The sequence below is a fragment of the Cherax quadricarinatus genome, chromosome 80 (genome assembly GCF_038502225.1).
Source record: "Cherax quadricarinatus isolate ZL_2023a chromosome 80, ASM3850222v1, whole genome shotgun sequence".
NCBI classification, from domain to species: Eukaryota; Metazoa; Arthropoda; class Malacostraca; order Decapoda; family Parastacidae; genus Cherax; species Cherax quadricarinatus.
The window spans coordinates 12,543,287-12,569,027 of NC_091371.1; the positions used below are offsets into that span (position 1 = coordinate 12,543,287).

The 25,741-nt window shown below is 37.0% G+C and overlaps 1 protein-coding gene across 7 annotated transcripts in view; it reads right to left on the reverse strand.

Moving 5' to 3' along the window:
* Positions 1–25,741, reverse strand: part of Liprin-gamma (liprin protein kazrin) — a 537,537-nt gene that overhangs the window by 51,631 nt on the left and 460,165 nt on the right. For all 7 annotated transcript variants that reach the window (XM_070102133.1, XM_070102129.1, XM_070102128.1 and 4 more), the window contains 5 exons: positions 24,875–25,095; positions 24,367–24,714; positions 23,192–23,315; positions 20,624–20,768; positions 19,103–19,256 (listed from right to left, as the gene is read on the reverse strand). In XM_070102133.1, coding sequence (XP_069958234.1) covers positions 19,103–19,256; positions 20,624–20,768; positions 23,192–23,315; positions 24,367–24,714; positions 24,875–25,095 — 992 coding nt within the window. The remainder of the gene's footprint in view (positions 1–19,102; positions 19,257–20,623; positions 20,769–23,191; positions 23,316–24,366; positions 24,715–24,874; positions 25,096–25,741) is intronic.

Consider the following 25,741-nt stretch of genomic DNA (forward strand, 5'->3'; position numbering starts at 1 on the left):
TGTTTCCCATAAGAAATAATGTATGTAAATCCAATTAATGCATTCCAGACACCCAAAAGTATTAACAAAAAATACATTTTATAGAAAAAAACTGTAGTGTTACATAAGGAAGACAATGAGAAATAAATATAAAGGACTAATGAAATGGATAAATGAACATTTAATATCACTTTTACCTTTATTGAAAACTCTTCTTGACGTATGGAAGACGTGAGGAAGGGAAAGGGAGGAGGAGAGGTTATTAGTTGGAAGGGAAATCCCCCTCCATAAGGACTTCAGGTATCAAGTCCCTATCCGGGGTTACTTCCCTTCTTTGTATTTTACTGGCACTGGACCCCTGTCGCACAAAAAATCTGTCCAGAGAAGTTTGTTTCTGGTGCCTCTTTAAGATTTGCCTAAAGTGAGACAAGGCATTGTCATTGAACATGTTGCAGACATGGCTTCCAACAGCTTTGTTAGGGTGATATTTCTCCACAAAACTTTGCAACTGTCCTCTTTGCACACACGTTCTTAATCACTGAAGAAGGCACTGATAGTTGATGAGGACTTCCCATACATCCTGGTGAGATCGACCACATGTATACCACTTTCGTATACATACTTTGTTATGAGTTTTCTTGAATTCTATTGAGTTTCTCGCCTTCTTTATCAAAGGACTGGCACCCAAATTTTCTTTGGCCCCATGGTGGCTTATTTAGCAGTCGCACTCAATAAACAAGCACAAAAAACAATGGATTATAATGAAATGTTTCGGATGAACGTGCAGGGTAATGCTCACTCAATGCGAAACAAAGCCAGACTGACTCAGAACGCATGGGATGCTTTGTGTAGGCACGGGAAGGCGGACACATTCGGTACAGCAGACCGATGAAAACCAAGGTGATGAATGAAAGCTGAGACAAAATTTTGACAAAAAAATTTGTCGAAAACCAAATTTGATGAAAACCAGGGCAAACGAAAACCGTAGTTCCACTGTAGTTACCTTTTCAGATTATTATCCAATTTTTCCATGTTTACTGGCAACATTAATGTCAAATGATGACCAACAAGCTGTTTTCTATAAAAGCACATATTATACTAGACTTCCATGCTTACCCCATGGATGGGCATCCTGCTCCATCCAGTCCTCATAACCTTAGCACATATCCTCACAATGCAATACACATGTTTTTTAAAGCATGGTGTCTTTATTTACAGCCTCTCTTTTCAAGCACTGTCATCCGTACTCTGTTGTCTGCTTTGCTACTAATACCATCATTAGTGAAAATGCTGCATCAGCATTTTTACCAGACAACAACCACCCAGGGAGGTACTACTATCATACTGCCAAGTAAGTGTAAAACAAAAGACTGTATTTGTTTTACATGATGGTAGGATTGCTGGTGTCTTTTTTCTGTCTCATAAACATGCAAGATTTCAGGTACGTCTTGCTACTACTACTTACACTTAGGTCACACTACACATGCATGTACACATTTATGTATACACACTCATCTGAGTTTTCTTTTATTTTATCTTAATAGTTCTTGTTCTTATTACTTTTCCTTTCACATCCCTGAGGAAGTGGAATAAAAATCTTTCCTCCGAAAGCCATGCGTGTTGTAAAAGTCAACTAAAATGCCGGGAGCAATGGATTAGTAATCCCTTTTCCCGTATAGCCTATTAAAAAGAAAAAGAAGAAAACTGTCAAAGTGGGATGTCTGAATGTGCGAGGATGTTGTGTGAATGATAAGAAAGAGATGATTGTGGATATTATGAATGAGAAGAAGCTGGATGTCCTGGCTTTAAGTGAAACAAAGCTGGAGGTGGGAGAGTTTCAGTGGAGAGAAATAAATGGGATTAGGTCAGGGGTTTCAAACAGAGTTAGAGCTAAGGAAGGAGTAGCAATAATGTTGAAGGATAAGCTATGGCAGGAAAAGAGGGAGTATAAATGTATTAATTCAAGGATTATGTGGAATAAAATAAAGGTTGGATGTGAAAAGTGGGTTATAGTAAGCGTATATGCACTGCGAGAAGAGAGAAGTGTAGAGGAGAGAGAGAGAGATTTTGGGAAATGTTGAGTGAATGCATGGGGAGTTTTGAACCAAGTGTGAGAGTACAGTGGACCCCCGCATAGCGAACTTAATCCGTGCAAGAGGGCTGTTCGTTATGCGAAATGTTCGCTATGCGAATTAATTTTCCCCATAAGAAATAATGGAAATAAAATTAATCCGTGCAAGACACCCAAAAGTATTAAAAAAAAATTTTTTTACCACAAAAAAATGTTAATTTTAGTACACACAAACTGAAAAAGGCATGCACAATTACATGACACTTACTTTTATTGAAGATCTGGTGATGATTGATGGGATGGGAGGAGGGGAGAGAGAGTGTTAGTGTTTAGAAGGGGAATCCCCTTCCATTAGGACTTGAGGTAGCAAGTCCTTTTCTGGGGTTACTTCCCTTCTTCTTTTAATGCCACTAGGACCAGCTTGAGAGTCACTGGACTTCTGTCGCACAAGATATCTGTCCATAGTGGCCTGTACCTCTCGTTCCTTTATGACTTTCCTAAAGTGTTTCACAACAGTGTCATTGTAATAGTCACCAGCACGGCTTGCAATAGCTGTGTGAGGGTGATTTTCATCAAAAAAGGTTTGCACTTCAAGCCATTTTGCACACATTTCCTTAATCTTTGAAGTAGGCAATTCCTTCATACTTATCAATGATTTCTTTCTTAAGTTCAATGGGTATTCTTACCCTTTGAGGTGTAGGGTTGGCACTAGAAGCTTTCTTGGGGCCCATGGTCACTTATTTTCCACAAACAGCACCGAAAACACTGTAATAATACGAAATATTCCGAGTGTATGCTTGGATGTTACCGCGGAGGCTGGCTGGTAAACAATGGGACGGGCGGCACATGTGAGGCTGGCTGAGGCCGCACATTGGACGCGTCTCGGACGAAGTTCGCTGAGCGGGTTTTTGTCTACTATGCGGGGCAAAATTTCAGCGAACAAAGCGTTCGCTATGCGGATTGTTCGCTATGCGATGCGTTCGCTATGCGGGGGTCCACTGTACTTGTGGTTGGGGATTTCAATGCTGAAGTGGATAAAGATGTTGTGGAGAGGTGCCAGGGGTAAATGAAAATGGGGAGCCTTTAATTGAACGTTGTGTAGAAAGAGGTTTGGTAATAAGTAATACATATTTTATGAAAAAGAGGATAAATAAACATACAAGGTATGATATAGCATGTAATGAAAGTAGTTTGTTAGATTATGTATTGGTGGATAAAAGGTTGATGGGTAGGCACCAGGATGTACATGTTTATAGAGGGGCAACTGATATATTGGATCATTATTTAGTTGTAGCTACAATCAGAGTAAAAGGTAGATGGAACAAGAGGAAAATGGCAACAACAAGTAAGAGAGAGGTGAAAGTGTTCATAAACTAAGGGAGGAGGAAGTTCGGGTGAGATATAAGCAACTATTGGCAGAAAAATGGACAAGTGCAAGTATGAGTAGTGGGGGTGTTGAAGAGGGTTGGGATAGTTTTAAAAATGCAGTATTAGAATGTGGGGCAGAAGTTCGTGGTTATAGGAGGGTGGGTGCAGGCAGGGCCGGATTACCACATAGGCAAACTAGGCATTTGCCTAGGGCCCGCGGTCCAAGGGGTTCAGGGGCTCATCCAAGACTGCACACATGGTGCAAGTGCAAAGGGGTCCCTACCTAAAAAGTTCAAGTGTTTGGAGAGTAAAATTGATTTTTAAAAATTAATCAAAACAAAAATAAATAATGAAATAAAATAAAATAAAAATAAATAAACCTAACCATAGATGGCAACACTCAACACGCCTTTGTTTACATCAGAACAGCTGTGTTTTCCCGCTAATGGGTGAGTATGGGAGATTCCTCTCCAATTTTCTGTAGTAATTACACGTTATCTAGATTTGTACTGTGACAAATTAACTGAAGTGTTGTTGATAGACATTGATGTGTATGGATAAATGTTTGTTTTTGCCTCTAAATGTTAAGGGAGGTACCTGATAGGGTTACTTGACCAGTAAAGACGCATGGACCAGTAAAGACGCATTTTTGGTAAAAATACTATAAAGAAAAACCTAAAAACGCAAGCTGACTTCCGTTTGTAGGTTTTAAAAGCACTTTGTCCTGTCTTTATGTCTTTATCATTTCAATAACAGATCTCAATTGATTGATGTTCTACATCACTTCCGTTGCAAATGCTTAGTTTTCAAGTTGCGACGGAAGTGATGTAGAACATCAATTAATTTACTACATATTTCCCCAGAAACACATAAGCCACATCAGAAAATCGTTGGTTGGGTGAAACTGAAAATTGTCCCTGCATTCTTTAATTCTCATGTCCTTATCTATGGTGGTAGGCCATATATCATGCAAAACATAATGATTAGTTTAGTTATGAAAATGGTAATATAAATACCATTGTGCATTGTTCTTGGACTCAGTATGATTTCTGTTTAAGTAAATTGGAGATCAAGGAGGATGAATTAGTAAAATATTCGTAGCCCAAATCACTAACCTAATCTATGGTAAAAGTTCTGTATATGACTCCTTTCTGGTAACGTTTTGAATTTTTAGATGCGCAGCCAGAGGAAAGGGGGCTACAAGGGCCATATCCGCCCAATTGGCAGAAAAAAAAATTTAATAATAATTAAAAAATTAATAATAATTGATAATGAAAAATTTGTATTTGCATGATTACAGACAGTGATACATCCTCATTATGGCATCTCGTGAACGTGATGTTGGACGTTCTTATGCGAGTGGGTCACAGAAAAGAAAGAAGAAAATTCAAGAAGAAGAACAGAAAAAGAAAGATGTAGGAAGCTGCAGAAAGATCACAGACATGCTCACGAAAACAGTTTCTGATGTTACCAGTACAGTTGAATCTGCAGATACATCAGATCATACAGGAAGCCCTCCCTCCATTATTTCTCAGCCAGCATCTACTTCTTTTGTGTCTCCTCTCAATGTCTCAATGGACATTTCATCCACAGGATTTGTCTTAAAAGATCCTGCCTCATGGCCAAATGTAATCCCAGATTCTCTACGTAATGCTTTCATTGCAGAAAACTTCAGTCAAACTCTGAACATTGACTTTAGGAAATCAGCAAGGATTTATGATGATGGAAGTCGTCGTTGTTAAAAGTCATCTATGTTTTATAGGAAGCTTGCAAATTCAGAAACTGTGAAAAGATCATGGATGGTATACTCTGAAAGCTCAGGAAAAGTATACTGTTCAGCATGCAAGCTATTTTCTACCAAAGAAAATACCTTCACACAGGGGTTCAATGACTGGAAAAATTCCAAGCGTTTCGAGGAACATGAAAACAGCACCACTCACAGGAGCTGCATTTTAGCCAGTGTATTTCGTGCACAGAAAAAAGGCTTATTGGATTCTCATTTGGAAAATCAAACTGAAAAAGAGAGCACTTATTGGAGAAAAGTTCTAGAAAGAGTTGTTGCTGTTGTAAAATTCTTAGCTCTAAGAGGACTTGCTTTCCGTGGAGAAAATGAGGTTTTTGGTTCGGAAAACAATGGCAATTTCCTAGGGATCATAGAACTGTTAGCACAATTCGATCCATTCTTAGTAAATCATGTGTCACGCCTTGGGAATGCAGGAAGAGGCACTGTATCTTACATGTCATCTACTATATGCAATGAATTTATTGAACTGATGACTAAGAAGGTCCTCAATAACATCATAGCAGCTGTGAAAACTGCAAAATACTTTGCAATAAGTGTAGATTCAACACCAGATATTTCACATACAGATCAATTGACATTCATTGTTCGCTTTGTCGACTCCAGTGGTAAGCCTGTAGAGCGCTTTATAAAATTCATTCCTCTTTCAGGCCATGATGGAGAAACAATGATGAATGTAGTACTGGATACTCTGCTTGAACATGATCTCTCTATTATGGATTGCCATGGCCAGAGCTACGACAATGCAAGTAACATGTCGGATAAATATAATGGATTGCAAGCCCGTATCAAGCAAATCAACCCACTTGCTGAATATGTGCCCTGCTCAGCACATTCTCTTAATCTTGTTGGGTCATGTGCTGCGGAGTGTTGTGTCGCTGCAGTTTCATTTTTTGGACTTTTACAAGCACTCTTTAATTTTTTCTCTGCTTCAACGCATCGGTGGAGTATACTCAAGTCAACCATTCATGGAGATGTCATCAAATCATTATCAACAACAAGGTGGTCAGCGCAGCATGATGCAACACATGCTTTGAAAGACAGCTTTGCTGAAATACGTTCTGCTTTGATCCAAATAGCAGAGGATGAAGACCAGACAGCAACTACAAGAAGCGAAGCAGCCATCTTAGCATCAAAATTGGAAGATTTTGAATTGGCCTTACTCTGTGTGCTTTGGGACTGTATACTGGAGCGGTTAAATGCCACGAACCAGACACTTCAGAAAATTGAAATTGAAATGGCTACTTGTGCTAACCTCTATGCAGGCTTAGTGGAATTTGTAAGCTCACTTTGCAATGATGAAGCTTTTGAAATGTTTGAAGAGAAAGCTAAACTGCTGGTGAAAGACTACAGTTACCGGGCTGATCATCAGCGGTCAAGGAAGAGGAAACGCAATTTTGAAGAGCCAGACAATGAAACTGTGTTGCTACCAAGGCAGAAATGTAAGACAGCTACATACTTCGTCATTCTGGATTCACTGATTACAGAATTGGTGAAAAGAAAAGAAATCTACCAAAATTTCAATGACAAGTTTGGATTTCTGTTCAAAATTACTACTATGCCAGATGCAGAATTGAGAGAAGCTGCATTAAAGTTGCAACAACACCTTTCAGCAGATGTTCAGGACACATTTGTTGAAGAAATAGTTCATTTTTCTGGGTATATGAATCAGATTAAAGCTCCACCTGAAAAATGTGTGCCCTCAGCTGCTTTGAAACATTTAAGAAATGCAGGTATCTCAGAAACCTTCCCTAATGTTGACATAGTGTATCGCCTTTACCTAACACTTCCAGCTGCTAACTGTGAAGGAGAACATTCATTTTCTGTTTTGAAAAGAGTGAAAAGCCAGCTCCGTTCAACAATGAGCCAAGACAAATTGTGTAACCTAGCCTTGTTGACCATTGAGTCTGATCTAACAAGAAATATTGATTTTCAGAATATAATTGATGATTTTGCCAATATGAAATCCAGAAAAAAGTTTATTTAAGAAGTGCCTGTGAATATAAACAATTCTTTACTTTCTTGAGTTTATATGATTTGATAGTCTTATGCATGATGCAATGATAACAATAATGGTCAGTGATTTATAAAGAGAATAATAGTGCTGTAGTGGTTATGCTGAATATAATAGGTACATGATGTCACTACTTTAATAGCCTAATCTAGTAATACTATGCTGTCTTGAGTTTATTCTCTTTAAAATGCATGATTTAACAAGATAGTTATAATGGCTGTTGGTAAATGGTTTTGGTTGTCTTGATGTACTTTCCCTATTAAATTTAATCTAAATAGCCAGAATGTATTTAATTAGACCTTAAACAGGCTCACACCGACCCCCCCCCAACCCCCAAGCTGGAAGGGGTCGCTTCGCTTACCCGTAACTCAAAGGGGCCCCGCCAATCTGAATAGCCTAGGGCCTGGAGACTTCTTAATCTGGCCCTGGGTGCAGGAACAAAGAGGAGTGATTGGTGGAATGATGAAGTAAGGGGTGTGATAAAGGAGAAAAAAGGTAGCTTATGGGAGGTTTTTACAAAGTAGAAGTGTTATAAGAAGAGCAGAGTATATGAAGAGTAAAAAAAAGGTGAAGAGAGTGGTGAGAGAGTGCAAAAGGAGAGCAGATAATAGAGTAGGAGAGGCACTGTCAAGAAATTTCAATGAAAATAAGAAAAAAATTTGGAGTTAGTTAAACAAGTTAAAGCCTTGGGAAAGAATGGATTTGTCAGTTAAAAACAGAGTAGGGGAGTTAGTAGACGGGGAGATGGAGGTGTTGGGGAGATGGCGGGAATATCTGAGGAACTTTTAAACGTCGACGAAGAAAGGGAGGCGGTAATTTCATGCATTGGCCAGGGATGTATACCATCTTTTAGGTGTGAAGAGCAGGATGTGAGTGTGGCGGAGGTGCGTGAGGCATTACATAGAATGAAAGGTGGTAAAGCAGCTGGAACTGACGAGATCATGACAGGAATGTTAAAAGCAGGGGGGGAGATATAGTGTTAGAGTGGTTGGTATTTTTGTTTAATAAATGTATGAAAGAGCGGAAGGTACCCAGGGATTGGCAGAGAGCATGTATAGTTCCTTTATATAAAGGGAAAGGGACAAAAGAGATTGTAAAAATTATGAAGGAATTAGTTTACTGAGTATACCAGGAAAAGTGTACGGTAGGGTTATTATTAAAAGAATTAGAGGTAAGACAGAATGTAGGATTGCAGATGAGCAAGGAGGTTTTAGAGTGGATAGGGGATGTGTAGATCAAGTGTTTACATGGAAGCATATATGTGAATAATATTTAGATAAAGGTAAGGAAGTTTTTATTGCATTTATGGATTTAGAAAAGGCATATGATAGAGTGGATAGGGGAGCAATGTGGCAGATGTTGCAAGTGTATGGAATAGGTGGTAAGTTACTAAATGCTGTAAAGAGTTTTTATGAGGATAGTGAGGCTCAGGTTAGGGTGTGTACAAGAGAGGGAGACTACTTCCCAGTAAAAGTAGGTCTTAGGCAGGGATGTGCAATGTCACCATGGTTGTTTAATATATTCATAGATGGGGTTGTAAAAGAAGTAAATGCTAGGGTGTTCAGGAGAAAGGTGGGATTAAATTATGGGGAATCAAATACAAAATGGGAATTGACACAGTTACTTTTTGCTGATGATACTGTGCTTATGGGAGATTCTAAAGAAAAACTGCAAAGGTTAGTGGACGAGTTTGAGAGTGTGTGTAAAGATAGAAAGTTGAAAGTAAACATAGAAAAGAGTAAGGTGAGGAGGGTATCAAATAATTTAGATAAAGAAAAATTGGACATCATAATGGAGAGGACGAGTATGGAAGAAGTGAATGTTTTCAGATATTTGAGAGTTGACGTGTCAGCGGATGGATTTATGAAGGACGAGGTTAATCGTAGAATTGATGAAGAAAAAAAGGCGAGTGGTGTGTTGAGGTATATGTGGAGACAAAAAACGTTATCTATGGAGGCAAAGAAGGAATGTATGAAAGTATAGCGGTACCAACACTCTTATATGGATGTGAAGCTTAGGTTGTAAATGCTGCAGCGAGGAGATGGTTGGAGGCAGTGGAGATGTCCTGTCTAAGGGCAATGTGTGGTGTAAATATTATGCAGAAAATTCAGAGTGTGGAAATTAGGAGAAAATGTGGAGTTAATAAAAGTATTAGTCAGAGGGCTGAAGAGGGGTTGTTGAGGTGGTTTGGTTATTTAGAGAGAATGGATCAAAGTAGAATGATATGAAGAGCGTATAAATCTGTAGGGAAAGGAAGGCGGGGTAGGGGTCGTCCTCGAAAAGGCTGGAGGGAGGGGGTAAAGGAGGTTTTGTGGGCGAGGGGCTTGGACTTCCAGCAAGCGTGCATGAGCGTGTTAGATAGGAATGAATGGAGACGAATGGTTTTTGGGACCTGACGAGCTGTTGGAGTGTGAGCAGGGTAACATTTAGTGAAGGGATTCAGGGAAACCGGTTATTTTTATATAGCCAGACTTGAGTTCTAGAAATGGGAAGTACAATGCCTGCATTTTAAAGGAGGGGTTTGGGATGTTGGCAGTTTGGAGGGATATATTGTGTATCTTTATATGTATATGCTTCTAAACTGTTGTATTTTGAGCACCTCTGCAAAAACAGTGATTATGTGTGAGTGAGGTGAAAGTGTTGAATGATGATGAAGGTATTTTCTTTTTGGGGATTTCTTTCTTTTTGGGTCACCCTGCCTCGGTGGGAGATGGCCAACTTGTTAAAAAAAAAAAAAAATCTACTGAGTATACCAGGTATAGTGTATGGTAGGGTTATTGAAAGAATTAGAGGTAAGACAGAAAGCAGGATTGCAGATGAGCAACGAGGCTTTAGAATGGGTAGGGGATGTGTGGATCAGGAGTTTACATTGAAGCATATCTGTGAATAGCATTTAGAAAAAGGTAGGGAAGTTTTCATTGCATTTATGGATTTAGAAAAGGTATATGATAGAGGGGAGAGGGGAGCAATATGGCAGATGTTGCAAGTGTATGGAATAGGTAGTACGTTACTAAATGCTGTAAAGAGCTTTCATGAGGCTCAAGTTAGGGTGTGTAGGAGAGAGGGAAATTACTTTCCAGTAAAAGTAGGTCTTAGATAGGGATGTGTAATGTCACCATGGTTGTTTAACATATTTATAGATGGGGTTGTAAAAGAAGTAAATGCTAGGGTGTTGAGGAGGGTTGGATTAAATAATGGGGACTCAAATAGAAAATGGGAGTTGACACGGTTACTTTTTGCTAGCGATGATACTGTGCTTTTGGGGGATTCTAAAGAAAAGTTCCTAAGGTTAGTGGAAGAGTCTAGGAGGATGTGTAAAGGTAGAAAGTTGAAAGTAAATACATATAAGAGTAAGGTGAAGAGGGGTATCAAACGATTTAGAGGAAGTATGGAAGAACTGAATGTTTTCAGATATTTGGGAGTTGACTTGTCAGTGGATGGGTTTATGAAGGAATAGGTAAACCACAGAAGAAAAAAAGGTGAGTGATGCATTGAGGCATCTGTGGAGACAAAGAACATTATCCATGGAAGTAAAGAAGGGTATGTACAAGAGTACAGTGATGCTCCGACCTTGATTTTCCCCATTTGAAAGCATGGAAAAAAAAACGAAGATCTACGTTTGGAGCCCCCCGCACGTAGACGTAGATCTACGTTTGGACAGTTTAAGGGTTAATCTCTATACTTCCAAACTATCTTGCCCTACTCCTTGTCATTTGCATTTTGTATCTGCTGCTTTTTCTTTCTAATGGGATTCTCCTATGCAAAGGATGACCCTCTCTTCTCTATTATTATTATTACAGCTGCATTGGCTACCACATGCTAAACACTGAGGCCTGATCATGGATCAGGCCACAGGGGCACTGACCCCAAGAACACCCTCCACATATACTAATCTATCCATACCTCAGATATGGTGTCTGTGCATGGAAACCAACAGCAGCAAATTATCTTAAACTAATTAGTATTACACTAGTCAGACATCAGAATATCAAACTCTTGATTAAAATAGACAATACCCAAATTCACATTTCTCAACCTACTAAACTTACAAATGATTCACACATTCCATTGTTAACATTTTCAGGATCTTGAATGTAACACTAATCCAAACTTCAGACTCTTCCTTGAAAACTTCAACATAACTTATAGGAATAACACAAAATATGAAACGTCTGAACCTATGCAAAAACTCAATGGAAATAAACAAGAGTACCAAAATGTGGAAGAATTGGCCTGAAGAAACCTAAAAGCTGTAGAATTTTTAACAAATTTATAAAAAACCTATTAATGAACACTTCCTGAATTGCATATCCACTATACATATTTCTCCACACATACACCAAATTGTGAAAATACAGTTTTACCTTGACTTACAAGTGCCCCAACTTACAAGTTTTCTGAGTTACAAGCTATCGCTCAGTCAATTTTTTGCTTTGAGTTGCAAGCCAAAATCTGAGTTATGAGCAAACTTCAAATACACTGCCACTCGCAGGAGATACCAAGGAAATATAAAAAACCTTGATAATAACCAATGTGTAACATCCTTTCAATTTTGATACCACTGGTAATGTCATCCTGCCAGAATGTTCTATAATGTATGCCCTAAGAGAAACAATTCTGGAACGTGTAATACATGTTCATGAAGCCGGCTGGTTGGGTGGCCAGCTGGTTGGGTGGCCGGCTGGTTGGGTGGCCGGCTGGTTGGGTGGCCGGCTGGTTGGGTGGCCGGCTGGTTGGGTGGCCGGCTGGTTGGGTGGCCGGCTGGGTGACCGGTGGCTGGCTAATTTGCTTTGGCTGTCTCTATCAAATGTATCTATCTGTCTCTATCAAATGTCACTCCACTGCTGCACTGTCAGCAGTGGAGTGACAGTCATCTTACACCGTGCTTCAAGGAGTTTCATATATACTCTAGCATTTCTAAAACATTGCTGGGACCTGGCAAAAATCATTTCTTATTTATAAATACATTTTTCTTATTTAAAAACCCGTAACAAAAAAATTGGGGTGGTTTTTTGGGGGCTGGAATGGATTAATGGCATTTCAATTAATTTCAATGAGGAAAATTGATTTGATATACAGTGGAACTTTGACTTACGAGTTTAATCCGTTCCGTGACCTAACTCGTAATTCAATTTGCTCGTTTATCAAATCAATTTTCCTCATTTAAATTAATTGAAATGCCATTAATCCGTCCCAGCAGCAGGACAAAATATTTCAATATAACAACTCTATGGCTTATTTATTTATCACAATTCATCTAATATGATATAATAAACAATATAATTAACAGAGAAACATGATATATACTACTCTAGAATGAATAAAATAGGCCATAATATGACGAGTGAAGATATAATTTGTTTTGTTTGATTGCTGAATTTAACTGACACAATTTGCTTTAACCCTTTCCAAGTCCAGAGGCTATATTTCAAAGTGCACACCAGGGTCCAAGAATTTTCAAAAAATAATTGTTATTTTTTCTTATGAAATGGTAGAGAATCTTTTTCTGAAGGTAATAAAGCAAAAAGTACAAAATTTGATGGAAAATTGACAAAATTATGCTCTCACGAATTTTGATGTGTCGTCAATATTTACGCATCGGCAATTTTGCCGACTTTGACTCCCATTTTAGGGCAATTACAGTATTCCAGTCAACCAAATTCTTAGCTATTTCACTAGTATTACTTCTATTCTATTGATTGAGCACATGAAATCGCCAAGTCAACTGTTTCAACAACAAAATAAAGTGACGGGAAATTGGTAATTTGGCCAATTTAATGCAAAGTTCAAAATATTCCAATTTCAAAATAGGGTCCAGATTAAACAATGCAGGCATTCCTGGCACTAAACTAACATTTCCTCAGTTCATTAGTTACGTTTTCAGGCTTTACAAATGAATTCCATTTTGATTTTTTATTCACATAATGAATTTTTATACAAACCAAAAAATAGAAGACGTACTGTTATGCAACACTGTAATAATTGTATAAATAATATCACCACATTTGTGAATGTATATTAGACCCACCAGCTGTCATGTATTAGATTTGTGAGGTCATTTGTTTATCGGCAAAAATTTAACATTTGTTACTTTGAGCTCAGTTTCAAGCCATTTTCAGTGCTTAAACCAATCAAAATCATCTCTATTTCTGTAATATATCCTCCATTCTATCAAATGAGTCCAAGAAATTGCAAATACAACTATAAAAAACATACAAAAAAACAGTGCAAAATCGCTGTTTTAATCGAAAATTACGGTCTCAATTTTTTCTCTCATTATGCACGGTGTGCTGCAGGAGTTGTTTTATGTGGTGCACACATACCATATAGATGTATTCTCTCATATCTAGGCCCAAATTTACTGCTCACAGCTTATCAGAGTGAGCTGAGCTCATGGCGTAGATCTACGGTTTGGACCCTGAACGTAAAGCCGTAGATCTACAGCAGAGACCCTGAAAGGGTTAATTCCATGGAAATCATCCTCTTTTTCTTCTCAGCACTGTCCTTTGCACTAAATTTTCTTAGGAAAATGACTGTAAAAAAATGCAAGCAAGCACGAGAGAAATGCTCCCATGGCAATGTAAACATGTAGACTCCTTACCAGATGTTTTGTCATCGGCTGCACCAACTAGTGGCAGCATTCTGAATTATTATTATGTATGTATGTATGTATGTATGTATTATTATTATTAATTTATTGAACTGAAGCTCACTCATTATTATTATATAAGAATAATAATAAAATAATAATAATAATACAGTGGACCCCCGGTTAACGAACTTTTTTCATTCCAGTAGTATGTTCAGGTGCCAGTACTGACCGAATTTTTTCCCATAAGGAATATTGTGAAGTAGATTAGTCCATTTCAGACCCCCAAACATACACGTACAAACGCACTTACATAAATACACTTACATAATTGGCCGCATTTGGAGGTGATCGTTAAGCGGGGGTCCACTGTAATAATAATAATAATAATAATAATAATGAGAGCTTCAGAATGCCACCAACTCAGTGTACCGTTTACCTCAGTGTGGGAGTATTTCTCTCATGCTTTGTGTACATTTTTTACAGTCATTTGGCAATATTTAATTTTTCTAAGCATGGGCCTTAAGAAAGCAAGTGTAAAGGATAGTGCTGTGAAGAAAAAGAGGATGATTTCCATGGAATTAAAGCATGAAAACATAGATAAACAAGTGAGGTGAGTAGGTTTTGGGTTGAGGGGGAAGCGGGGTGAGCTGGCTCGTAACTCAGAGCAAAAAATCAACCAAGCAATGGCTCGTATCTCTAAAAGCTTGTATGTTGGGACACTCATAAGTCAAGGTTCCACAGTACAAGCAAACTGAGTTATGAGCTGTCATGGAATGAATTAAACTCGTAAGTCAAGGTACCACTGTATTCTGTACCCAATATATTCACGAGTATAATTATACATAATAATACTTAAATTCAATAAGTAACAAGCTAAAACTTGTACTAAATAATTAAAATACAAAATACTTTTTACTATTTACCAAATAAATTTTTAATACTGTATATTAATGTATTCCATTACAAAAATTGTTAGCTTAAAACTTCTCTGAAATACTGCACACAGTATGTGCTTACAACATAAGTCTACTGTATACAACTTTCCATTCTAATCTACATACTGTACTGTATTTTTTGTATATAAAATACTGAACTTGTATTTCATTTTCAATTCTGACTATGTATTATAAGCCTAAGTAACCTAACTTTGTCTACACACATGTTGTATTTATGAACAAAAAGGCACAATACCATGACTGGAAAATACACAAATACCCCTAGATAGGAGAGAGAAGCTTACGATGACGTTTCAGTCCGACTTGAACCATTTACAAAGTCACATTGTGTGACTTTGTAAATGGTCCAAGTCGGACTGAAACGTTATCATAAGCTTTTCTCTCCTATGTGCAGGTTATTTGTGTAACACTGCACTTGCATACCAAATATACAAGATATAAAAATCTGTAATTTGTTATATTGTCTTATGTATGATTCTACCTTAGTTCCTGAGGGACTTTTAACAGTACCTCAAACTTGAAAAAAAAAAAAAATCTTGAAAACATAAATAGCACCCAAAATGTTACAATATTTACGACAAAAACAGTGAAGTAGTCAACCCATAGACATGAGAAACATAAGCATAAGGGAACACTGCATTAGATGCATTTGTTCATGCTAAGCAGGTCCTGCTTACACCCAACAATTACATAAGAATAGAGGTGCACTGCAGCAAGCCCTCTGGCCCATGTTAGGCAAGCCATACTCACATTCAACATGTTTGTTTGGCAGAGACTGGCAAAGAATGGTAGTTTTATTAGGTATCTTCAAAGAGGTACTTTTCAGAAGTTGCCTAAATTTAGTTCCTTTTTCTTCTTCCTCCAACTTCTCAATTTTATTTCTCTCATAACTCAAGAACAACACATCCAATCACCTTCAAATTGAAAACACTTGTGTATGGTAATGAGGACCACATTCCTGGAACACTTTTGTTTGTCTGTGGGGTTTACCAGGGCCGCTGACAGCTTACGCCGTATCAAGCCCAACTTCCCGATATTCAGGGAGGATCTGTTGCCCAAAGTTTGGCAATGAAAGAAAAGGAACAAAAGTTCCTTTGTAAATACAAATAGAAATTTAAAACTTCCAATTAGACCTGGTAGACCCCCTTGCCAAGCCCCAGAAGAAGGCTTGACTTCCTACCAAGAACCATTAGAGAATTATCCACAAAGCAGAAAGATGGAGCTGGTTAAGAGCAAGCCGATGACCAGGTGCCCCTCCTCTAATGTGCCCAGTGGGCCAAGTAGAATGATATCCTATAAGTTTAGTCCAAACAGGTATAAATTTAAATTTTAGTGAAATCTTCTTTCAACACAACGGCCGTATCCCACCGAGGCGGGGTGGCCCAAGAGGAAAAACGAAAGTTTCTCCTTTTACATTTAGTAATATATACAGGAGAAGAGGTTACTAGCCCCTTGCTCCTGGCATTTTAGTCGTCTCTTACAACACGCATGGCTTACGGAGGAAGAATTCTGTTCCACTTCCCCATGGAGGTAAGAAGAAATAAGCAAGAACAAGAACTAGTAAGAAAACCCAGAGGGGTGTGTATATACATATATGCTTGTACATGTATGTGCAGTGTGACCTAAGTGTAAGTAGAAGTAGCAAGACGTATCTGAAACCTTGCATGTTTATGAGACAGAAAAATGGACACCAGCAATCCTACCATCATGTAAAACAATTACAGGTTTCCGTTTTACACTCACTTGGCAGGACGGTAGTACCTCCCTGGGCGGTTGCTGTCTACCAACCTACTACCTAGGTTTTAGTGAAATATGTAGTTAAAAAAAAAACTTGGAATTACTGGAATCAATTACTGAAGAATGTCTTTTCTGGTTGACTCAACTTGCACCTTTGGCAGGCTTTATTAAAACACAGCCTGTCACACACTTTGAGCTGTATAAATTTTAATTTGCCACTTCTATATTTACGTTTATTTAGTAGGGGTGGGGATATCTGCAGTTTTGAACTTGAGTATTGGTGATCTTCTGGCAAGAAAATGATGGAGTGAGTGATGGTGAAAGTGTTTCTTCTTTTTTTGAGGGGTCACCCTGTCTTGGTGGAAGACAGCCAGTGTGTTAAGGAAAAAAAAAAAAAGGTTACCGAGTATGATTTTTGCCCTTGATGCACCAAGAAATGGAAATCTAGTATGGTAGACCTTTAATATGTAAGGATTTCAACCTCTCAAAAGTATTAATCAAGAATAGGTTGACCCACATAATTTTTTCCTTGAAAATTTGGGCCTAAAACCTTAACGTATACTCAAGTACAGTATATGCTTTGTGTATTGCATATTTGTTAGTAATTTATGTTTTATTTTTGTATGAATTTAAAGTTCCAATTTTCATTAAACTCTACAACAGCACCTATTATGTAACAAATTAATTCTCAACTTAATCTTCACACTCTGTTACTTGTAAAATACAAAATACCAATAAAATATTTATTTGTAAAATATGCCAATGGACAATGTAATCATAACATACATAATAACATTTAACAAAGTTTATATTAGTGTTTCCGGCAACTTGCCCAAAAAATTTTAATTATATTTAATGTACGTATTCCAAGAGATAAAATACAAACATTTAAACATATAGTATTACTCTTTAAATTCGCATCAACATTAAGGGTATCTGTCATTTGAATTACTGTAAATATTTTATAATGGCTTTCATAAATGATAAAATTCGGTGGACTAGCATAGCTTTCTAAATGCAACTGCTTAGTGAAGCATAAACAAAGCTTATGAAGAAGTTCTGGCATCCTTGTGAAAGAGTTTTAGTGAATGATGGCAAACACCAAGCATAAGAAAAAATAATAGGCTTATTATACAACCCATCCTTACTCATTAAGTGAAGAGTTTGAAGACACCATATTCCTACCAGACATGAACAGCCCAGTTTTATAATTTATTTATTGACAATTAAATATATGCATATACAGCTTAGATTAAATAATCTAGCTAAAATAATTTATTATGAAAGGAAGCAAGAGGCTAGTAGCCCCTTCTGTATAAAATACTAAATGTATTATTATTATTATTATTATCAAAAAGAAGCACTAAACCACAAGGGCTATACAGCACTACAGGGCAGGAAGGAAGCGAGGGTATCAGGTGGCAAAAGGGAGATGGATGAGTAATAGGTTATGGATAACAGCGGGGCAGTGGATAGTGAAAGGGTAGAGGGCAGCATGAGATTGAGGTAGAAAGGGCTGAGGGGAGTGCGAAAGGTATCATCATCAGAGTTTGTGGAGCAAATCAGTCGTTGTCAAGAAGTCAATGAGAGAGTCAGGATTAAAGGAGGGTCCATAAGCAAGAAGAGAAGGTAAAGAAAGAGTAGGAGAGCGGAGACGACGTTGGAGGTAAATTCTGCGTGCTCGTTGATAGAGAGGGCAGTCTAATAGAATGTGGCTAACCGATACTGAACCTGACACTTCTCACAGAGAGAAACAGGGTGCCTTTCCATGAGATACCCAAAAGAAAAGATTTATAACATTTTCTTCTTTTTTGAGCCACCCTGCCTCAATGGGAGATGACTGGTATGTTGAAAAATAAAAACAAAATTATGAAAATGAAATAACAGTGAGAAACTAACTCACTGTAATGGTTAAGAAAACACAGGATGTACAGTGAGGATAGGTCGCATTATAAGCTCTGAGCATGTGTCCATACAATGTTCAGTGTGACAGCAGAAATGCAGAAGTTTTTACCCAGGTTACTATGCATAAAGTTCAAGTTTCTTTTTGTTATTACAATAAATAAGTGTATTCATTAAGGAGAAAGTCTGATTTTTTTTTGTAATTAGTAACATACATATTTATAAATCAGCAATCACTTTCCCACCACAGCCATTTAAAACTGGGTTTGTACCCATATTGATTTGTCTCTATTTGCACTCACCTGTTTGTGGTTGCAAGGGTTGAGTTACAGCTCCTGGCCCCACCTCTTTGCTGGTTGCTACTAGGTCCACTCTTTCCCTGCTACAAGAGGCTTATTGTACCTCTTCTTAAAGTTATGCATGGATCCTGCCTTCCCTACTTCGCTCTCCAGATTGTTCCACTTCCCAACAACTCTAAGGCTGAAGAAATACTTCCTAACATCCCTATGACTCATATCAGTTTCTAACATAAAGAGGAAAAGACATACGCATCCTACAAACATATTTCTAACTACAGTTTTCAAACTCTTAATAATACTCTTCTACAATTCCAAGTCACACAAAGATATTTTAAAAATACAATTTATTTATTAAAAACTCTAAACACTGCTAAGTGACTTACTCTTAGTGATGCTCTTCTCTTGTCTTTTTCTCCTCTCTCTAGACCAGTGCCATAACTTCGAGAGAACGACCGTCCTAGACTTCCTCCAGCTGCCAATTTCTCCTGCCTACGGCGCTCCAATTTGGCATATCGAGCTTGTTCATCAAGCTGTTGTCTGTAAAAATTATTTTTTAAAAATACTGTTATTAACCCTTGCTATAAGCAGTTGATTAATCTTTAAACAAACATAAAAGTACAATGCAGACATTTTATTTTTCCTGCAATTTAACTTACATTTATTAATATTTTTACCAGACCTGAAGCTCAGTTTATGTTTAGTTATGCAGTAAGTGTAAATGAGGCAAATATTGTGGTATACTGTAACTGAAAATATGTAAAGTAGAATAAAAGGAAAGCTAGAAGGAACCCTAAACTGAGACATTATAAAGGGGTTCAGTGTAATACTTTCATTGCCTTTCTAGGAAATGTACACTTCAATAAAAAAATTCTGAATAATTATTATACTACAGTATATATGTTATACTGTACTTTTATGATCTGAATAGTTTAGAAAACTAACAAGTTGAAGAATGAGACACTTCTGCAACATTTGTTGCAAAAGTGTCAAATGAACTTTTTTTTTTTTTTTTTTTAAACAAGTTGGTCATCACCCTGCCTCTGTGGGAGATGGCCAACTTGTTAAAAAAAAAAAAAAGTACATTTGACACTTTTGCAACAAATGTTGCAAAAGTGTCTCATTCTTCAACTTGTTATTTTTCTAAACTATTTACATCATAAAAGTACAGTATAACATATAAAGTATAATAATTATTCAGAAATTTTTTATTTAAGTGTACACTTCCTAGAAGGGCAATGAAAGTATTACACTAAACCCTTTTATAATGTCTCAGTTTAGGGTTCCTTCTAGCTTTCCTTTTATTCTACTTTACATATTTTCAGTTACAGTATACCACAATATTTGCCTCATTTACACTTACTGCATAACTAAACATAAACTGAGCTTCAGGTCTGGTAAAAATATTACTGAATGTAAGTTAAACTGCAGGAAAAATAAAATGTCTACATTGTATTATTCTGGCTCAGAAATATTACATCTGTTTTAAGGTCCAATCCATACATAAGGCTTTCTATACTGTCCAGTATTTCACTATGGCCTTGTGATAATTTTGTACTCTCACGAGTCACTAACTGTTCACAAGTTTTAATTTTACCCTCTTGTATACCGATTCTACATACCAATGAAGAAGCTAAGTCAATGACTTTAGAAATTTTATAAGCTTTTTCTCAGCCTCAATTTTTATTTTTTTTTTTTTTTTACCAAAAGAGGCCTTTCCCAAGAAAGTAGAGTGATCTAAAAGAAACATTCACCATTATTCATTAAGGAGCTGCCATAATTCAAGACACCAACAAACCCACCATATATATATTATCCAGATACTTAAACACTTACAATCACTATTTAATAAAAAAATAATAATTTCTGTATCTTTATATCACATAAAATGTCACATAAAATGTCACCTTGCAGGATTCACAAGGCTCTCCAGTTCTGTAGCCAAGTGTCTTCGGATTATATTTTTGGACTGGGGAATCCCTAGGGCAGTGGCCATTGTGTCTGCAGTAAAGGAAGACTCCAAAACTACCAAAGCACCATGGACACCACTGTCTGTTGGTATGAAAAGGGATAAGATCTTATAAATGTTCTGAATAGCAAACAAATTGAAGATATTAAAATATATACAGTACCCATATTTAAATACATTCTTACATAGTCATACTCAATATTTTAAGTTGCACCCAGTTTGGCTTCTCATTCTAAAATGTGAAAATAACTGCTATAATCAAGATGTTATATTAATATACTTATTTTAGAGTTTACTAGTATAGCATACTGTATATATACTAGTATACTACTGTATGTACTGCATTCATGCAATCTGGTAATAATTTGTTCTTAATATTGCTAAGATCACCTCTATCTGAAGTTTTCAATAATGCTTCAAGGTTATTCTGTGGTCTTTGTGTTGTCTGTTGACCCACACATTCCTCTACATCTTGGGTTTGTAAGATGTTCAAGATAAATGTGATGAGCCCTACACTAACTTGTGGTTAAGAATGAAGAACACATTGATAGGATATAAGATACCCATTTCCATTAAATAGCATTTGTCAATGTTAAATTTCTTCCTCAATTTATCCAAGTCATTTTGTAGGAATTTGTTTTGATTTATTTTCAGCCATTCTAGTAGCCAGTCATTTATTCTACTTAACTGTGATGAGATTGAATATTTCCCCTTAAAATTTCTATTAATTTCTGTTTTATTTGTAATCCCATCTAGGTTTGTATATTACTTTGACATTCCCGCCTGGCCAGTGTACATCTGGTTTAAGGAAGGCTGGGAAGGAGGGCTAGATATTTTATGGAAGTTAGAGAATATGGTCAAGTTATGGGAAGGAGGGACAATAGATGAGGTGTAGTATAAAGCAAGTGGTCTAAGGTGTAGTATCCAGTGTAGTACACTTTTTGAAGTGTACTTACTGTTTTTGACACTATATGGTATGTTTTAAATAAGAGTATTATTATCTAGACGATTAGAAATTTGCCTGTCATTTCTTTATATCTGAGTCATCTATTCTATAGTTTATTGGTTGGTTGGTTTACTCAAACAGAATAAAGAAGATCCTTTAATATAGTGTAAATTTGTTAGTTGTCATGCAAGTGAAAAAATCATACACCACCATTTAAAGCAGCATATTAGAGAAAAATAAAGTTTTACTATCAGCAAAGTACTGGTTCAGGTTGCTGATATAAAGCTGGAAGAGGAAGGACCCAGGAAGCTGGTTTGGGCTACACCAATATTTAACCCTTTCAGGGTTGAGAGGCCCTCTCCTAAACTTGTTCTCAGGGTCGAAAATTTTTCGGGAAAAAAAAAAAATTATTTTTTCTTGTGAAAAGATAGAGAATCTTCTCCTGATCATAATGACACCAAAAGTATGAAATTTGATGGAAAACTTACGGAATTATGCTCTCGCGAAATTAGCGGACTCAACGATGTTTATGCATCGGTGATTTCACCCATTTTGAGCCCCATTTTCCACCAATTCCAGTTTACTAGCCGACAAAAAACATAACTATTCCGCTAGAACTCCATTTTTTCTATCGAATGAGTACAAGAAACCACCCATTTACCAATTTCAACTATCCAATAAAGTGGTCAGAAACTAACAATTTTGCCAATTTCACACAAATTTCAAAAGATGCCAATTTCCAAATAGGGTCCAGAATAAACAAGACATACATTCCTGGCACTAAAATAACATTTCCTCTGTTCATTAGTCATGTCCCCAGGCCCCTCTTACATTTCTTTTGCTTTCCACTTTGAATTTCTATTCTCACAAAAAATAGAAGATTTACTGTTATGTAGACTACTGCATTAGTGTAGAAATGGTATAAATAATATCAGCACACTTGTGAAAGAATACTAGACTCACCAATTAACGTGTATTGGACGTGTGGCATGATTTGTTTATTTTGAACTTTGGCAAAAATTGAACATTTCTGCTACTTTGAGCTCAATTTCAAGATACTTCTCATTGTGAAACCAATCAAAATCATCTCAATGTCTGTAATATGTCTTCCATTCTATAAAATGAGACCAGGAAAACTAGAATACAACCATAGATACCATACGGAAATACAGTGCAAAGTCGCTGTTTTAAACCAAGAACACTGTCAGTTTTTTTTTCTCATTATGCATTGTGTGCTGCAGGATTTTTTTTATACTATGCACACTGACCACATAGACCCATTCTTTCATATGTAGGCCTACCAGCTTTCCCTTGCTAGATTTGAAGGTGCTAGAATTTAGGAGTACTAGTATGTCAATAACCCTGGTGTGTAAGCCATACTAGTACGTCAGAAACCCTGAAAGGGTTATGGGTAGAGTAAATAATTATGCACTACTTATGGTTGCATGTTTATATCTGTTCCTGAGGTAAAGTGCATATGATCTGAGTTCATAGAGCTTTAGTGTAGAGTTAAGCCTGTTATGGTCGGAAGCAGCAAAGTTATGAAACAGAATCACTCACCCTTTAGGTTATCTGCATACTCTGCAAGGTCTATGGATCTTGCCCAGCGTACCCATCGCATATTTGTCCACACAACTGGATCAGTATCAATGAGATCACACTGACGACGGCGCTCCGCTAATACCTGTTCAGTTTTGTTCACATGAGATTATTTCAAATTTATTTAATAGTTGTATAGACAGAAGAGTAAAGACATAATAACTGAAATGACTTTCTAAGCTGCAACATCCTCACCCCTACCTCAAAGTATAAGTACTGTACTTCCCACCTTCATGACTGAGGTCTAGCTAACCACTTTCTCTGAATCCCTTCATAAATGTTACTTTGCTCACACACTAACACCACATCAAATGATAAAAACTTTGTCTCCTCTAACTTTGATTTAACATGCTCCCATAAGCCTGCTAGATGCTCAACTCCTAGCACTTAAAACATTTTGTTCCCACTCTCTCCAACTTTTCCCGAGATGATTTCCTATCCCTCCTTCCTTCCACCTCCTAGATTATGCCCTCTTTGTCATCCTATGCTGATCCATCCTCTCTAATGCCCAAACCACCTCAATAATCTCCTCAGCCCTCTGAATTATACCATAGGTAACCCCACATCTCCATTTTAATTTCTATGCTCTGAATTCTTTACATAAAAGTCACAATACACAAACTGCCCTCAAATATGACATCTCCACTTCATCCAGCCTCCTCCTCACTGCAACATTTAAAGACCATGCCTCACACCTATATAACAATGTTGGAATCATTATAGTCTGGTACATTCCTCTTTTTGGCTTCCATAGATAATAGTCTTTGTCTCCACAGATGCTTTGATACACCACCTCATCTTTCATACCTAAATACATTTACTTCCTCCATACTCCCTCCTTCTAGTCTGATATACAATGTTTCATTGCCTAGATTTTTTCCTCTCATCACCAAAGAAATTCTAAATAATTATCTCTAGTATTCATTTTATATGTAAAAAATCTGTTTTTCCAGGTAAAATCTCAAATTATTACAATGAATGTAAGCAAATAAAAAATTATACTACATACATAAACGTTAATTATTTATTCTACCAAGAGATTTCAAATAAAATAACATTTATGTGAATCATAATTTATATGCATTAATTGTAATCACAATCAGTAAATTAAAAACTAATTACAGCATATTGCTCACCTGCCTATCAAACCTAACAATTCTTAAAAGATGAACTCCATGGATTATTGAAGCTTGGTGAAACTTGCGATGAACCCCTAGATACTTCTCCAGCTCCTTTTTTGTGAGGGCCTCCAGAAGCCGGCCATCCACAAGGTTGTTGGCAAACGTATCAGAGTAATGTGGAAGGCCCAAATCTGGAAGCCACTCAGATGACACCCATGTGTGTCCCAACGCAGATATACGAGGGAAGCGAGATACGCGAGGTTCACGGAGTTCTTCGATGGCTAACCGAAGTTTCTTACGGTGCATTGGGTGTGTAATACCAAGGCCTGCTTCTAATTCTGAATCACTGAGTTCTAGGAGAACCTTAACACACAGAGTATAATTATCAACATTAAACAAGAAAATTACATAACAAATTTTATATGCTAATACTGAACAGTACTGTATATGAAACAACACAGACATTCATTCAAGATAAACACTGTAAGCAGACATTTATCCTATATTTTCAGTGTCAATTTACCTTTCCACTTCGAACATTCTCAGCACACATGGCACCATACTGAGGCATGCCCAGAGTAACTTCAAGCCAAGCAAGGACAGTTGGAGCTTTCCATCTCTCCAGAGGAATGTGTTGTGCCTCTTCTAAGAGTCTAAGTTTTTCAGAGTAACTCTCTTCAGTCAAGGGTGAGGCACACAGGGATGTACTTGGAGACCAGGAAGCACGCTTGTCACTCCCATTACCTATATGCCATGTTAGTAACACTTAGGTTATTTGCAAAAAGAAAAAATTTACTCTTTTTGTAAATGATTCATAACTCACTGTTGCAATGGAGGCCTCACTATTAGTTGGAGTTATGAAATATACACACATACATTTTATACAAAAAATGAAATACAAAAAAAATTCCAGCATTTTCAGTAGGTTGATATTAATACAATAATACAAGGTATTAATCACAAGAAATTAAAAGGGATATACACAGGGCACATCTACCAAAAGGTGTATATACACAGCTGACTTTAATCCCCCTATCTAGGAATTAAAATATGCTTGATGGTTAGTAACTAGATGGCTTGAAGCCAAAATGCCCACATGCAACTGACAGGAGTAACGGACTAACATCTAGCAAAATATTTAATATTTTAGGGTAACATTTAAGTTATTACATGCATCATAAATGCCTATGAAATGTTACATTTTAGTAACAATGTACAATTATTAAAACACAGGGAGCTTATTAGTGTGAACTAAGGTTGCTTGGCATCCACATGGTTGAGAGCTGAGGGCAGGTCTTCACAGCTTGATATCCCTACAATCAATAAGAAATGTCTTGTGAAACATTGTACAACAATTACCATAAATAACAAGTGTAATGAATACTTGTCA